General features: G+C 43.7%; 1 protein-coding gene across 1 annotated transcript in view; it reads left to right on the forward strand.

The window, feature by feature from the left end:
- Positions 1 to 15,026, forward strand: part of LOC311114530 (sperm-associated antigen 17-like) — a gene marked incomplete at both ends in the record, with an annotated part of 39,496 nt that overhangs the window by 10,120 nt on the left and 14,350 nt on the right. The window contains 16 exons of the mRNA XM_084189778.1: positions 6,432 to 6,647; positions 9,572 to 9,702; positions 9,819 to 9,973; positions 10,214 to 10,407; positions 10,612 to 10,682; positions 10,823 to 11,053; positions 11,311 to 11,425; positions 11,666 to 11,971; positions 12,095 to 12,295; positions 12,482 to 12,669; positions 12,870 to 12,981; positions 13,072 to 13,238; positions 13,317 to 13,458; positions 13,651 to 13,868; positions 14,016 to 14,163; positions 14,795 to 14,952. Of these exons, the coding sequence (XP_084045904.1) occupies positions 6,432 to 6,647; positions 9,572 to 9,702; positions 9,819 to 9,973; positions 10,214 to 10,407; positions 10,612 to 10,682; positions 10,823 to 11,053; positions 11,311 to 11,425; positions 11,666 to 11,971; positions 12,095 to 12,295; positions 12,482 to 12,669; positions 12,870 to 12,981; positions 13,072 to 13,238; positions 13,317 to 13,458; positions 13,651 to 13,868; positions 14,016 to 14,163; positions 14,795 to 14,952 (2,753 nt within the window). The remainder of the gene's footprint in view (positions 1 to 6,431; positions 6,648 to 9,571; positions 9,703 to 9,818; positions 9,974 to 10,213; positions 10,408 to 10,611; positions 10,683 to 10,822; positions 11,054 to 11,310; positions 11,426 to 11,665; positions 11,972 to 12,094; positions 12,296 to 12,481; positions 12,670 to 12,869; positions 12,982 to 13,071; positions 13,239 to 13,316; positions 13,459 to 13,650; positions 13,869 to 14,015; positions 14,164 to 14,794; positions 14,953 to 15,026) is intronic.

A 15,026-nucleotide genomic window follows, 5' to 3' on the forward strand; every position in this document is an offset into this window, starting at 1 on the left:
AGACCAACAGATGGTGGGATGCTGTTAAATTATCACCCTGGCTGGTTGGTTCTGTGCTGGGGATGAGACTACCCACTGGGCACAGACGTCGATTCAACGTCTATTCCACGATGTGTAAACAACATTGATTCAACCAGTGTGTGCCCAGTGGGTTGATACGGCTACTGTCTGGTGGGATGAATACATTCTCCATGATCTTAGAGAGGAGACGGAGAGTTAGACAGAAGAAATAAGGTAAATATTTAGCTGTCTGGGAGAGGCTGAGCACTGGGCTACTTTATAAGGAAGGAGATGTTCCATACTCTGCTATCACTACCAATATGGTGTTCTGTTAGATCAGCAGAGTGAAATGCTGAATTCCAGATAGACCCCTACCTCTGACTCTCTAGGCATTCCCGTAGATCTGAAGAATCTGATGGCTTTAATAATATGGTAATTACTTCCCCTTCCCCTAGACTGAGTCAAGTTTTCACCATATAGCTCTATACCTATCCATATAGCTCTATACCATATAGCTCTATAACTATCTATATAGCTTTATACCTATCTATATAGCTCTATACCTATCTATATAGCTCTATACCATATAGCTCTATACCTATCTATATAGCTCTATACCTATCTATATAGCTCTATACCATATAGCTCTATACCTATCTATATAGCTCTATACCTATATATATAGCTCTATACCATATAGCTCTATACCTATCTATATAGCTCTATACCATATAGCTATATACCTATCTATATAGCTCTATACCTATCTATATAGCTCTATACCATATAGCTCTATACCTATCTATATAGCTCTATACCTATCTATATAGCTCTATACCATATAGCTCTATACCTATCCATATAGCTCTATACCATATAGCTCTATACCTATCTATATAGCTCTATACCTATCTATATAGCTCTATACCATATAGCTCTATACCTATCTATATAGCTCTATACCATATAGCTCTATACCTATCCATATAGCTCTATACCATATAGCTCTATACCTATCCATATAGCTCTATACCTATCTATATAGCTCTATACCTATCTATATAGCTCTATACCTATCTATATAGCTATATACCTATCTATATAGCTCTATACCTATCTATATAGCTCTATACCTATCTATATAGCTCTATACCTATCTATATAGCTCTATACCATATAGCTCTATACCTATCCATATAGCTCTATACCTATCCATATAGCTCTATACCATATAGCTCTATACCTATCCATATAGCTCTATACCTATCCATATAGCTCTATACCTATCTATATAGCTCTATACCTATCCATATAGCTCTATACCTATCCATATAGCTCTATACCTATCCATATAGCTCTATACATTTACATTTACATTTTAGTCATTTAGCAGACGCTCTTACCCAGAGCGACTTACAGTTAGTGCATACATTATTTTATCGAACCCACAACCCTGGCGTTGCAAACACCATGCTCTACCAACTGAGCTACATCCCCTGCCGGCCAAATCCCTGCCCTACCCTGGACGACGCTGGGCCAATTGTGCGCGCCGCCCCATGGGTCTCCCTATCTATATAGCTCTATACCTATCCATATAGCTCTATACCATATAGCTCTATACCTATCCATATAGCTCTATACCATATAGCTCTATACCTATCTATATAGCTCTATACCTATCCATATAGCTCTATACCTATCCATATAGCTCTATACCTATCCATATAGCTCTATACCTATCTATATAGCTCTATACCTATCTATATAGCTCTATACCTATCTATATAGCTCTATACCTATCTATATAGCTCTATACCTATCTATATAGCTCTATACCATATAGCTCTATACCTATCCATATAGCTCTATACCTATCCATATAGCTCTATACCTATATATATAGCTCTATACCTATCTATATATCTCTATACCTATCTATATAGCTCTATACCTATCTATATAGCTCTATACCATATAGCTCTATACCTATCCATATAGCTCTATACCTATCCATATAGCTCTATACCTATCTATATAGCTCTATACCTATCTATATAGCTCTATACCTATCTATATAGCTCTATACCATATAGCTCTATACCTATCCATATAGCTCTATACCTATCCATATAGCTCTATACCTATATATATAGCTCTATACCTATCTATATAGCTCTATACCTATCCATATAGCTCTATACCATATAGCTCTAAACCTATCTATATAGCTCTATACCTATCTACAGTGGCTTGCGAAAGTATTCACCCCCCTTGGCATTTTTCCTATTTTGTTGCCTTAAAACCTGGAATTAAAATGGATTTTTGGGGGGTTTGTATCATTTGATTTACACCACATACTACCTACCACTTTGAAGATGCAAAATATTTTTTATTGTGAAACAAACAAGAAATAAGAAAAAAAAACAGAAAACTTGAGTGTGCATCACTATTCACCGTATATAGCTCTATACTTATCCATATAGCTCTATACCTATCCGTATAGCTCTATACCTATCCGTATAGCTCTATACCTATCCATATAGCTCTATACCTATCCATATAGCTCTATACCTATCTATATAGCTCTATACCTATCTACAGTGCCTTGCAAAAGTATTCATCCCCCTTGGCGTTTTGCCTATTTTGTTGCATTACAACCTGTAATTTAAATTATTTTTATTTGGATTTCATGTAATGGACATACACAAAATAGTCCAAATTGGTGAAGTGAAATGAACTTTCAAAAAATTATAAAAAATAAATACCGGAAAACTGGTGCGTGCATATGTATTCACCCCCTTTGCTATGAAGCCCCTAAATAAGATCTGGTGCAAACAATTACCTTCAGAAGTCAAATAATTAGTTAAATAAAGTCCACCTGTGTGCAATCTAAGTGTCACATGATCTGTCATATGATCTCAGTATATATACACCTGTTCTGAAAGGCCCCAGAGTCTGCAACACCACTAAGCAAGGGGCACCACCAAGCAAGCGGCACCATGAAGACCAAGGAGCTCTCCAAACAGGTCAGGGACAAAGTTGTGGAGAAGTACAGATCAGGGTTGGGTTATAAAACAATATCCGAAACTTTGAACATCCCATGGATAAATCCATTATTAAAAATTGGAAAGAATATGGCACCACAACAAACCTGCCAAGAGAGGGCCGCCCACCAAAACTCACGGACCAGGCAAGGAGGGCATTCATCAGAGTGGCAACAAAGAGACCAAAGATAACCCTGAAGGAGCTGTAAAGCTCCACAGCGGAGATTGGAGTATCAGTCCATAGGACCACTTTAAGCCGTACACTACACAGAGCTGGGCTTTATGGAAGAGTGGCCAGAAAAAAGCCATTGCTTACAGAAAAAAATAAGAAACACGTTTGGTGTTCACCAAAAGGCACGTGGGAGACTCCCCAAACATATGGAAGAAGGTACTCTGCTCAGATGAGACTAAAATTGAGCTTTTTGGCCATCAAGGAAAATGCTCTGTCTGGCGCAAACCCAACACCTCTCATCACCTGAGAACACCATCCCCACAGTGAAGCATGGTGGTGGCAGCATCATGCTGTGGAGATGTTTTTCATCGGCAGGGACTGGGAAACTGGTCAGAATTGAAGGAATGATGGATGGCGCGAAATACAGGGAAATTCTTGAGGGAAACCTGTTTCAGTCTTCCAGAGATTTGAGACTGGGACGGAGGTTCACCTTCCAGCAGGACAATGACCCTAAGCATACTGCTAAAGCAACACTTGAGTGGTTTAAGGGGAAACATTTAAATGTCTTGGTATGGCCTAGTCAAAGCCCAGACCTCAATCCAATTGAGAATCTGTGGTATGACTTAAAGATTGCTGTACACCAGCGGAACCCATCCAACTTGAAGGAGCTGGAGCAGTTTTGCCTTGAAGAATAGGAAAAATGCCAAGGGGGGGTGAATACTTTGGCAAATATTCCTATCTACAGTGGGGAGAACAAGTATTTGATACACTGCTGATTTGCAGGTTTTCCTACTTACAAAGCATGTAGAGGTCTGTAATTTCTATCATAGGTACACTTCAACTGTGAGAGACGGAATCTAAAACAAAAATCCAGAAAATCACATCGTATGATTTTTAAGTAATTCATTTGCATTTTATTGCATGACATAAGTATTTGATCACCTACCAACCAGTAAGAATTCCGGCTCTCACAGACCTGTTAGTTTTTCTTTAAGAAGCCCTCCTGTTCTCCACTCATTACATGTATTAACTGCACCTGTTTGAACTCGTTACCTGTATAAAAGACACCTGTCCACACACTCAATCAAACAGACTCCAACCTCTCCACAATGGCCAAGACCAGAGAGCTGTGTAAGGACATCAGGGATAAAATTGTAAACCTGCACAAGGCTGGGATGGGCTACAGGACAATAGGCAAGCAGCTTGGTGAGAAGGCAACAACTGTTGGCGCAATTATTAGAAAATGGAAGAAGTTCAAGATGACCGTCAATCACCTCGGTCTGTGGCTCCATGCAATATCTCACCTCGTGGGGCATCAATGATCATGAGGAAGGTGAGGGATCAGCCCAGAACTACACGGCAGGACCTGGTCAATGACCTGAAGAGAGCTGGGACCACAGTCTCAAAGAAAACTATTAGTAACACACTACGCCGTCATGGATTAAAATCCTGCAGCGCACGCAAGGTCCCCCTGCTCAAGTCAGCGCATGTCCAGGCCCGTCTGAAGTTTGCCAATGACCATCTGGATGATCCAGAGGAGGAATGGGAGAAGGTCATGTGGTCTGATGAGACAGAAATAGAGCTTTTTGGTCTAAACTCCACTCGCCGTGTTTGGAGGAAGAAGAAGGATGAGTACAACCCCAAGAACACCATCCCAACCGTGAAGCATGGAGGTGGAAACATCATTCTTTGGGGATGCTTTTCTGCAAAGGGGACAGGACGACTGCACCGTATTGAGGGGAGGATGGATGGGGCCATGTATCGTGAGATCTTGGCCAACAACCTCCTTCCCTCAGTAAGAGCATTGAAGATGGGTCGTGGCTGGGTCTTCCAGCATGACAACGACCCGAAACACACAGCCAGGGCAACTAAGGAGTGGCTCCGTAAGAAGCATCTCAAGGTCCTGGAGTGGCCTAGCCAGACTCCAGACCTGAACCCAATAGAAAATCTTTGGAGGGAGCTGAAAGTCCGTATTGCCCAGCGACAGCCCCGAAACCTGAAGGATCTGGAGAAGGTCTATATGGAGGAGTGGGCCAAAATCCCTGCTGCAGTGTGTGCAAACCTGGTCAAGACCTACAGGAAACGTATGATCTCTGTAATTGCAAACAAAGGTTTCTGTACCAAATATTAAGTTCTGCTTTTCTGATGTATCAAATACTTATGTCATGCAATAAAATGCAAATTAATTACTTAAAAATCATACAATGTGATTCTCTGGATTTTTGTTTTAGATTCCGTCTCTCACAGTTGAAGTGTACCTATGATAAAAATTACAGACCTCTACATGCTTTGTAAGTAGGAAAACCTGCAAAATCGGCAGTGTATCAAATACTTGTTCTCCCCACTGTAGCTCTATACCTATCCATATAGCTCTATACATGTCCATATAGCTCTATACCTATCTATATAGCTCTATACCTATCCATATAGCTCTATACCTATCCATATAGCTCTATACCTGTCAATATAGCTCTATACATGTCAATATAGCTCTATACATGTCAATATAGCTCTATACCATATAGCTCTATACCTATCCATATAGCTCTATACCTATCCATATAGCTCTATACCTATCCATATAGCTCTATACCTATCTATATAGCTCTATACCTATCCATATAGCTCTATACCATATAGCTCTATACCTATCTATATAGCTCTATACCTATCCATATAGCTCTATACCATATAGCTCTATACCTATCCATATAGCTCTATACCTATCCATATAGCTCTATACCTATCTATATAGCTCTATACCTATCCATATAGCTCTATACCATATAGCTCTATACCTATCCATATAGCTCTATACCTATCCATATAGCTCTATACCTATCTATATAGCTCTATACCTATCTATATAGCTCTATACATGTCCATATAGCTCTATACCTATCTATATAGCTCTATACATGTCCATATAGCTCTATACCATATAGCTCTATACCTATCCATATAGCTCTATACCTATCCATATAGCTCTATACCTATCAGAATGCATCAGATCTACTAAAGTGACGAGGGATGAGAGACTAGGGACAAGGGATGAGGGACTAGGGGATTATTTGGGATTCAGAATAAGAGTGTGGTGTTGTGTTCTGCAGTGGAGGCCTCTGAGGGGAGGACGGCTCATAATAATGGCTGGAACGAAGCAAATGGAATTGCATCAAACACATGTGTTTGATGTTGTTGAAACCATTCCGTTCCAGCCTGTGTTGTTCTGATGGGTGTCTATACAGAGTCTCTGAGCTGGCCGGAGGTGGAGAGAGTGGTCAGACAGTTTGTGTTTGAGAGCATGCCCCTGACCCAGCTGGAGGAGGGGGGCCTACTGACCTCTGCTGGTTCCCCTCAACCTACCTGCCTGCCCTGGGACGACCCTGTCAGCTTCGCCAAGAACTACCTCAGACACAGCAACAAGACACAAGGTACAGACGTTGCTATGAACTCTGACACTAGGGATGTTAACGCTTAACCATTAATCGGTTAGCCGCCTAAAATACATTTGACCGGTCATGCTTATCGGTCTATAGGTTAATTTGTATAATTTAGTGGAATTAAATTGGTGTGTATTTTCGTTAGTCGTCATGCATCTTATTTATCACAGGCGCACGGCATACAGAGACTAGTTGGAGGAGAGGAATATCCAAACCACCTGTCAGACAGCGCCAGAGTAGCTCCTCAAAAAGCCTGTAGGTTACTGGAGTGAAACCTGCTTTTGTAAGCCTAGTCATTGCGCAACAAATAACAATTCTAAATGCAATTGCGTGTTAAAAATAGCTTCTTTTTTTTTTTTACTCTGACACATTGGCCTGTATCCAGACTAGTCTACTACCAGAAATGTTGGTCTGTATCCAGACTAGTCTACTACCAGATCTGTTGGTCTGAATCCAGACTAGTCTACTACCTGATCTGTTGGTCTGAATCCAGACTAGTCTACTACCAGATCTGTTGGTCTGAATCCAGACTAGTCTACTACCAGATCTGTTGGTCTGAATCCAGACTAGTCTACTACGTGATCTGTTGGTCTGAATCCAGACTAGTCTACTACCAGATCTGTTGGTCTGAATCCAGACTAGGATACTACCAGATCTGTTGGTCTGAATTCAGACTAGTATACTACCAGATCTGTTGGTCTGAATCCAGACTAGTCTACTACCAGATCTGTTGGTCTGAATCCAGACAAGTCTACTACCTGATCTGTTGGTCTGAATCCAGACTAGTCTACTACCTGATCTGTTGGTCTGAATCCAGACTAGTATACTACCAGATCTGTTGGTTTGAATGCCAGACAAGTCTACTACCTGATCTGTTGGTCTGAATCCAGACTAGTCTACTACCTGATCTGTTGGTCTGAATCCAGACTAGTATACTACCAGATCTGTTGGTTTGAATGCCAGACAAGTCTACTACCTGATCTGTTGGTCTGAATCCAGACTAGTCTACTACCTGATCTGTTGGTCTGAATCCAGACTAGTATACTACCAGATCTGTTGGTCTGAATCCAGACTAGTCTACTACCAGATATGTTGGTCTGAATCCAGACTAGTCTACTACCAGATATGTTGGTCTGAATCCAGACTAGTATACTACCAGATCTGTTGGCCTGAATCCAGACTAGTATACTACCAGATCTGTTGGTCTGAATCCAGACTAGTCTACTACCAGATCTGTTGGCCTGAATCCAGACTAGTATACTACCAGATCTGTTGGTCTGTATCCAGACTAGTATACTACCAGATCTGTTGGTCTGAATCCAGACTAGTCTACTACCAGATCTGTTGGTCTGAAGATCTGTTGGTCTGAATCCAGACTAGTCTACTACCAGATCTGTTGGTCTCAATCCAGACTAGTCTACTACCAGATCTGTTGGTCTGAATTCAGACTAGTCTACTACCTGATCTATTGGTCTGTATCCAGACTAGTATACTACCAGATCTGTTGGTCTGAATCCAGACTAGTCTACTACCGGATCTGTTGGTCTGAATCCAGACTAGTCTACTACCAGATCTGTTGGTCTGAATCCAGACTAGTCTACTACCTGATCTGTTGGTCTGAATCCAGACTAGTATACTACCAGATCTGTTGGTCTGAATCCAGACTAGTCTACTACCAGATCTGTTGGTCTGAAGATCTGTTGGTCTGAATCCAGACTAGTCTACTACCAGATCTGTTGGTCTCAATCCAGACTAGTCTACTACCAGATCTGTTGGTCTGAATTCAGACTAGTCTACTACCTGATCTATTGGTCTGTATCCAGACTAGTATACTACCAGATCTATTGGTCTGTATCCAGACTAGTATACTACCAGATCTGTTGGTCTGAATCCAGACTAGTCTACTACCGGATCTGTTGGTCTGAATCCAGACTAGTCTACTACCAGATCTGTTGGTCTGAATCCAGACTAGTATACTACCAGATCTGTTGGTCTGAATCCAGACTAGTCTACTACCAGATCTGTTGGTCTGAATCCAGACTAGTCTACTACCAGATCTGTTGGTCTGAAAGCCAGACTAGTCTACTACCTGATCTGTTGGTCTGAATCCAGACTAGTCTACTACCAGATCTGTTGGTCTGAATCCAGACTAGTCTACTATCAGATCTGTTGGCCTGAATCCAGACTAGTATACTACCAGATCTGTTGGCCTGAATCCAGACTAGTATACTACCAGATCTGTTGGTCTGTATCCAGACTAGTATACTACCAGATCTGTTGGTCTGAATCCAGACTAGTCTACTACCAGATCTGTTGGTCTGAAGATCTGTTGGTCTGAATCCAGACTAGTCTACTACCAGATCTGTTGGTCTCAATCCAGACTAGTCTACTACCAGATCTGTTGGTCTGAATTCAGACTAGTCTACTACCTGATCTATTGGTCTGTATCCAGACTAGTATACTACCAGATCTGTTGGTCTGAATCCAGACTAGTCTACTACCGGATCTGTTGGTCTGAATCCAGACTAGTCTACTACCAGATCTGTTGGTCTGAATCCAGACTAGTCTACTACCTGATCTGTTGGTCTGAATCCAGACTAGTCTACTACCAGATCTGTTGGTCTGAAGATATGTTGGTCTGTATCCAGACTAGTATACTACCAGATCTGTTGGTCTGAATCCAGACTAGTCTACTACCGGATCTGTTGGTTTGAATCCAGACTAGTATACTACCAGATCTGTTGGTCTGAATCCAGACTAGTATACCACCAGATCTGTTGGTCTGATAGCAATGGAGTTGTCAAGACAGCACAAACAGATCTGCAACCAGGCTATTGTTGATGATCTGATACATCTTATTGTTCCTGTCTTTGTATCTTTGAAATAATAGCTAATAAAACATGTTTCCTCTGCAGCGTTCCACCAGGATGAATCAGAGGAGAGTTTGTCTGATGTAGTAGATGTGACTGAGATCCAGAGAAGCCGGGTGCGATCGCTCAGAGACTGGCACTATACTGAGCACCACAATGCCAATGTCTTTCCCCAGGTCAATATTAATCAATACTCACATTTATTGTAGTTATTTACCTTCTAATTTCTGGCTCCTTTTTGCAACCGTTTGTGATCAGTAGGGAAACAACACAACATGTTGTCTTGCTTTAGATTCTCCAGTCTGCCTCTCAGTCCTACCGCTGCATGGACACCTTCTGTGGTAGTCTGGACAACACCCTGTTCATCGTCTGTCACAATCCCATGAGCCCTCAGCGCCAGTGCAAGGAATTATGGGACATGGCCCTCCATACCAACGTCGGGTTCAGGTACAGTTGTAAAAAAAAACAAAAAAAAAACATGTTTGCTATAAATCAGTTGTTTAACAGTTGGAGGTATATTTTCTTCAAACCCATTTAGTTGATTTATTTTTGGGTTACAAAACGATAAAGGTACAGATTACATTAGACTGTGGGTACTGTTTAGGATTTGGATGCAGCTTTCTTTTACGGTGGGGAGTGTATTTCTTAAAATCCAAAGGCTTTCCACCATTCCCTCTCTGTCGTCAGGAAATACCTTGAGCACGTGGCAGACTCTATATCTGACTGGACCAAGGAGGAGGAGGACAATTGGCTAGCTCTGCAGGCCAAGAGAGAGGCAGACAAACTGAGAGGGCCCACCCCGTCTGACTCCTCAGAGAAAGGCAGGACAGAGTCGGCTAAGGGCACCAAGAAGGACACTGTCTCACCAAAACACACTGCAAGTAAGGAAGCAGTGGAGTGTTCACATTCATATTCTACTGATACCCACACATCATGAATACAGGCCGAAATCCATGGGGTATAACATAAATACTCATTAACGTTGATACATAGATTACGATAGATGAAAAACATCAAAGCACTTATTCTAAGAGTAGTACTAGTAGTTACAGTGATGGAAGTGTTGTGTCCCTGTCCACCTGAAGCCTCCCCAACCAAGTCTCCTATCCCAGAGGAACATCCTCCAGACCAGTACATCAGGGAAGACTCACTCAAAGTACGTACTCTGTCTTGTTGTCTCCCACCCCGTTTTATAGTGGGATTCATTTAATGATTTTCATAAATATCTTCCATACATACTGATAAAATGATTGTGTTTGTGCTTGTCGTGTTCTCTACAAACTGCTCTCTCTCCAGGCGTGGAAGATAGAGCAGAGCAGACAGAAGGAGGAGGAACAGGTGAAGAAAGCTAAGAAAGATAAAGGAGGGAAGGGAGCGGAGCGCGCCGACTCGTCCAAGGAGAACAAGAAAACCACCCCCTCGACCACTAAGAAGAGCAGGGAGGACGTGAGCAAGACCCCTGACCTGGCTGTGGGGACCCCTGGAGACCAGAGAGCAGAGCTGCAGTCGCCTACCGACGTCTTCACTGTGAGGCTATAAACACCCTTTAAAATCAACAGTCAAAATGTGGCGTTAGACGTTCATAATGACATCATTTTGTGGTTGTAAACTGGTTTTCTGGTTGAAGAGATATAGTGATATAGTCACAGCAGATACTAGATAGATCATGTTTTAATGTGCTCTTATGGCATGTTGTCTTTCATTGAAAAAGTATCTGCTGCAACAATATCAAGAGAATGCTGACCTTTAAAAAAAATAATAATACTGTGTGTGTGTGTGTGTAGGGGTTCACTGGATACAGCATGGAGGGGCAGCTGATCCAGGTCTCAGGCCAGCTCCATTCCCTATACCCCTCTGACGGAGGCCACATCCAGGTGGAGACCATCCACTTTGTGCAGGGTGAATACACACACACACACACACACCACTATTACGATACACACTTTCGCTCTCTTTTGTTCGCACGTTGCTTCTCTAAATGTGTTCTGTTTCCAGGGTCAACGCTCATCACGGGTTGCTTCTCTAAATGTGTTCTGTTTCCAGGGTCGACACTCATCACGCGTTGCTTCTCTAAATGAGTTCTGATTCCAGGGTCGACGCTCATCACGCGTTGCTTCTCTAAATGTGTTCTGTTTCCAGGGTCGACGCTCATCACGCGTTGCTTCTCTAAATGTGTTCTGATTCCAGGGTCGACGCTCATCACGCGTTGCTTCTCTAAATGTGTTCTGTTTCCAGGGTCGACGCTCATCACGCGTTGCTTCTCTAAATGTGTTCTGATTCCAGGGTCGACGCTCATCACGCGTTGCTTCTCTAAATGTGTTCTGATTCCAGGGTCGACGCTCATCACGCGTTGCTTCTCTAAATGTGTTCTGTTTCCAGGGTCGACGCTCATCACGCGTTGCTTCTCTAAATATGTTCTGTTTCCAGGGTCGACGCTCATCACGCGTTACTTCCAATTCTGGAAGTAACGCTCTGAAAGATCTGATGTGATTGGTCAAAAGACCAATAAGTCTAAAAAAGATCAGAATTGGTCTGCCTGTGTAAACACAGCATGTGTTCTGTTACCAGGGTCGACGCTCATCAAAGTGTGTGTAATGAAGGACAAGCATCATTTCTACACCCACATCACCCAGCCAAACAGACACCACGCGGTCCCCATGGAGACACAGAGTCCGGCCAATAAGAGTGTGAGGCTGGGCTCCTTCTCAGCTGTGCTGGACAACGGCATCCACCTCTCCTACAGTCGCTACGGCCCAACTGGGGAGCAGGGTGAACACCTTACATCATCGCCTGATTATGTCTTGACATATTCTGTCTGTTTCTCTGTCATTAAACCACTTGGTGTACTGTTCCTGTTATGGGGACCCAGTATGGTCTCTATGTTGTTGTGTGTGGTGATGTCTTATCGTTGAGTCTACCTTTAATGTGACTGTCTGGTTGTTGACGTGTCTGTAGGTGAGATGCAGGCTGGTCAGGACTCTGATCTGGACATGCCCACAGACTCCAGTCTCTCCCCCGCCCCCTCGACCCTCCTCTCCTCCTCATTCTCCAATAAGAAACTCAACTCCTCCCACAGCTCCAAGGGGGTGGAGCCGCCCAGAGAGACCAACAAGTCCCCAACACCCAGAGAGGAAAAGGAGCAGGTGAATCCAGACTATCGACCGTCACAAACAGATGCATTTAGTTTCCACAGCATCTGTTCAGTTAGTGTTTTGTTGTTGATAATGTAATATCATTGATATCAATATTACAACGTTATATTCTTATCATCTATTTTCTTTCTATTTACCTACCTGCTGTCTATAATTCCCTTGATGTTGTTGGCTGTGTTGTCCCCTGCCAGACCAGAGAGAGTGAGAGTCAGGCAGCATTACCTGGCAGTGCTCCGTTCCAGAGACTAAACGTCTCCACCCCCAGTGGTCTGCTGCTGCAGTTCCTCAGTGATGATACAGACGGTCAGTGTGTGTCTGTGTGTGTCTCTCTGTGTGTGTGTGTGTGTGTGTGTCCATACAGTGTTTGTGTAACTGTAGTTTTGTGTACTGTAGGCAGTACTCCAGAGGGTCAGTGTGTGTTGGTGAGACAGAGTTTCCCCCTACACTGCAGTGACAGTAGAGAGCTTCACCTCACAGACCCATCGTTACACAGTGAGCTGTCTAGGGTCATCACTGGTCAGGGCACCGTGGTCAAGTACATGAGAGACGGATCAACACAGGTACTGGTAAACAGAATACACACACACACACATACACATACACACACACACGTTAAGCTCCTCCCTGTCTGTGTGTAGGTGCTGTTTGCAGACAGTTCCGTCAGTACCTGTACAGAGTCCGGACCCATCATCTCCTCTCCTCCTGAACCCGTTGCTAAGGAGGACGAGGTAGTGAAGGAGACTCAGACACCAGAGAGAAAAGACAGCAAGGACAAGAAGGGTGAACACATCTCCAACAAATGATATGGACCTTCATCTATATCCTTTGGTCTTTGATATATTTGAAGTGTCTTCCTATTAGACTTGTACTGTGTCAGTCTGAAATCTATTGTGGCTTCACAACCTTTAGTGTTGTTGAGTGTCGGTGCTTGACTAAGGGAAAGGAGAGATGAGGAGTTATGTGTGTGAGCAGGTAAGCTGGGCTCCAAGCAGAGCCTGGGGGCTGACCAGAGTCAAAGTGACCCCGAGCCCAGGGAGGACCAGAGGTCGTCAGGCCAGACCCAGGCCAGACAGGGGGTCTGTTGGACCACAACCAGCCCCTCCGGACACAGAGTAGCCACCATGGGGGACCAGACCACAGACCCTGGCCCCGTCCTGGCCTTCAGAGCCACAGACCCTGTCAGTCAAACTGTGAGCATACCAACCAGCAACATGGTTGCTAACAACGTGGTTGTTAATAAAGTTTAGTTTTCTTGCTACTTTTGCAGATTTCAACATTTTGACTTCCTAGACGTGTGATATGTAAAAGTAGCTCTTCTGCCTTGTCTGTGTGAGCAGGTTGTGATCACGCGGGAGGACAAGGTGATATCTGTGCTGGACAGAGACGGGACGGTGATCGTGGACCATGCAGACGGAACCAGGATCACTACCCTGTACCAGGAGAGAGAGGCTCTCTGTGGCTGGTCCCATCAACACATTAACACAGGTACCCAACACCCGTAACCCTAACTCTAACCCTGTACCAGGAGAGAGTGACTCTCTGTGGCTGGTCCCATCAACACATTAACACAGGTACCCAACACCCGTAACCCTAACTCTAACCCTGTACCAAGAGAGAGTGACTCTCTGTGGCTGGTCCCATCAGCACATTAACACAGGTACCCAACACCCGTAACCCTAACTCTAACCCTGTACCAAGAGAGAGTGACTCTCTGTGGCTGGTCCCATCAGCACATTAACACAGGTACCCAACACCCCTAACCCTAACTCTAACCCTGTACCAGGAGAGAGTGACTCTCTGTGGCTGGTCCCATCAACACATTAACACAGGTACCCAACACCCCTAACCCTAACTCTAACCCTGTACCAGGAGAGAGTGACTCTCTGTGGCTGGTCCCATCAACACATTAACACAGGTTAAAGGCTATGCTACTAACTGCTACCTGGTCTGATACAGTAGTAGTGTGTATTCTGTGTTACCAGGACAGAGACAACAGTGTGTGTAGGAAGGACGGTGCGTGGTGTGATAATGTATACGTTGTGTTACCAGGACAGAGACAACAGTGTGTGTAGGAAGGACGGTGCGTGGTGTGATAATGTATACGTTGTGTTACCAGGGGAGAAGTCCAGCAGCAGTGTCTGTCATAAGGAGAAGGTGGTGATGGTGGAGCGGCTGGGGTTTGCCACGGTAGCCATGTTCAGCGAGGACAGGTCCTGCAAAGTGTTCTTTGGAGACGGGAGCGTCGTCACCGCCACCTGCAACGGAGCCTACCACGTAAGAGAAACCGGGGGTGAATGCTAAAAGTCCCTCCTCCATTCCTCCCGTCCTCTTCCCACCTCCTTCTCAAA

Source organism: Coregonus lavaretus, assembly GCF_964263955.1.
Source record: "Coregonus lavaretus genome assembly, contig: HAP1_SCAFFOLD_591, whole genome shotgun sequence".
NCBI classification, from domain to species: Eukaryota; Metazoa; Chordata; class Actinopteri; order Salmoniformes; family Salmonidae; genus Coregonus; species Coregonus lavaretus.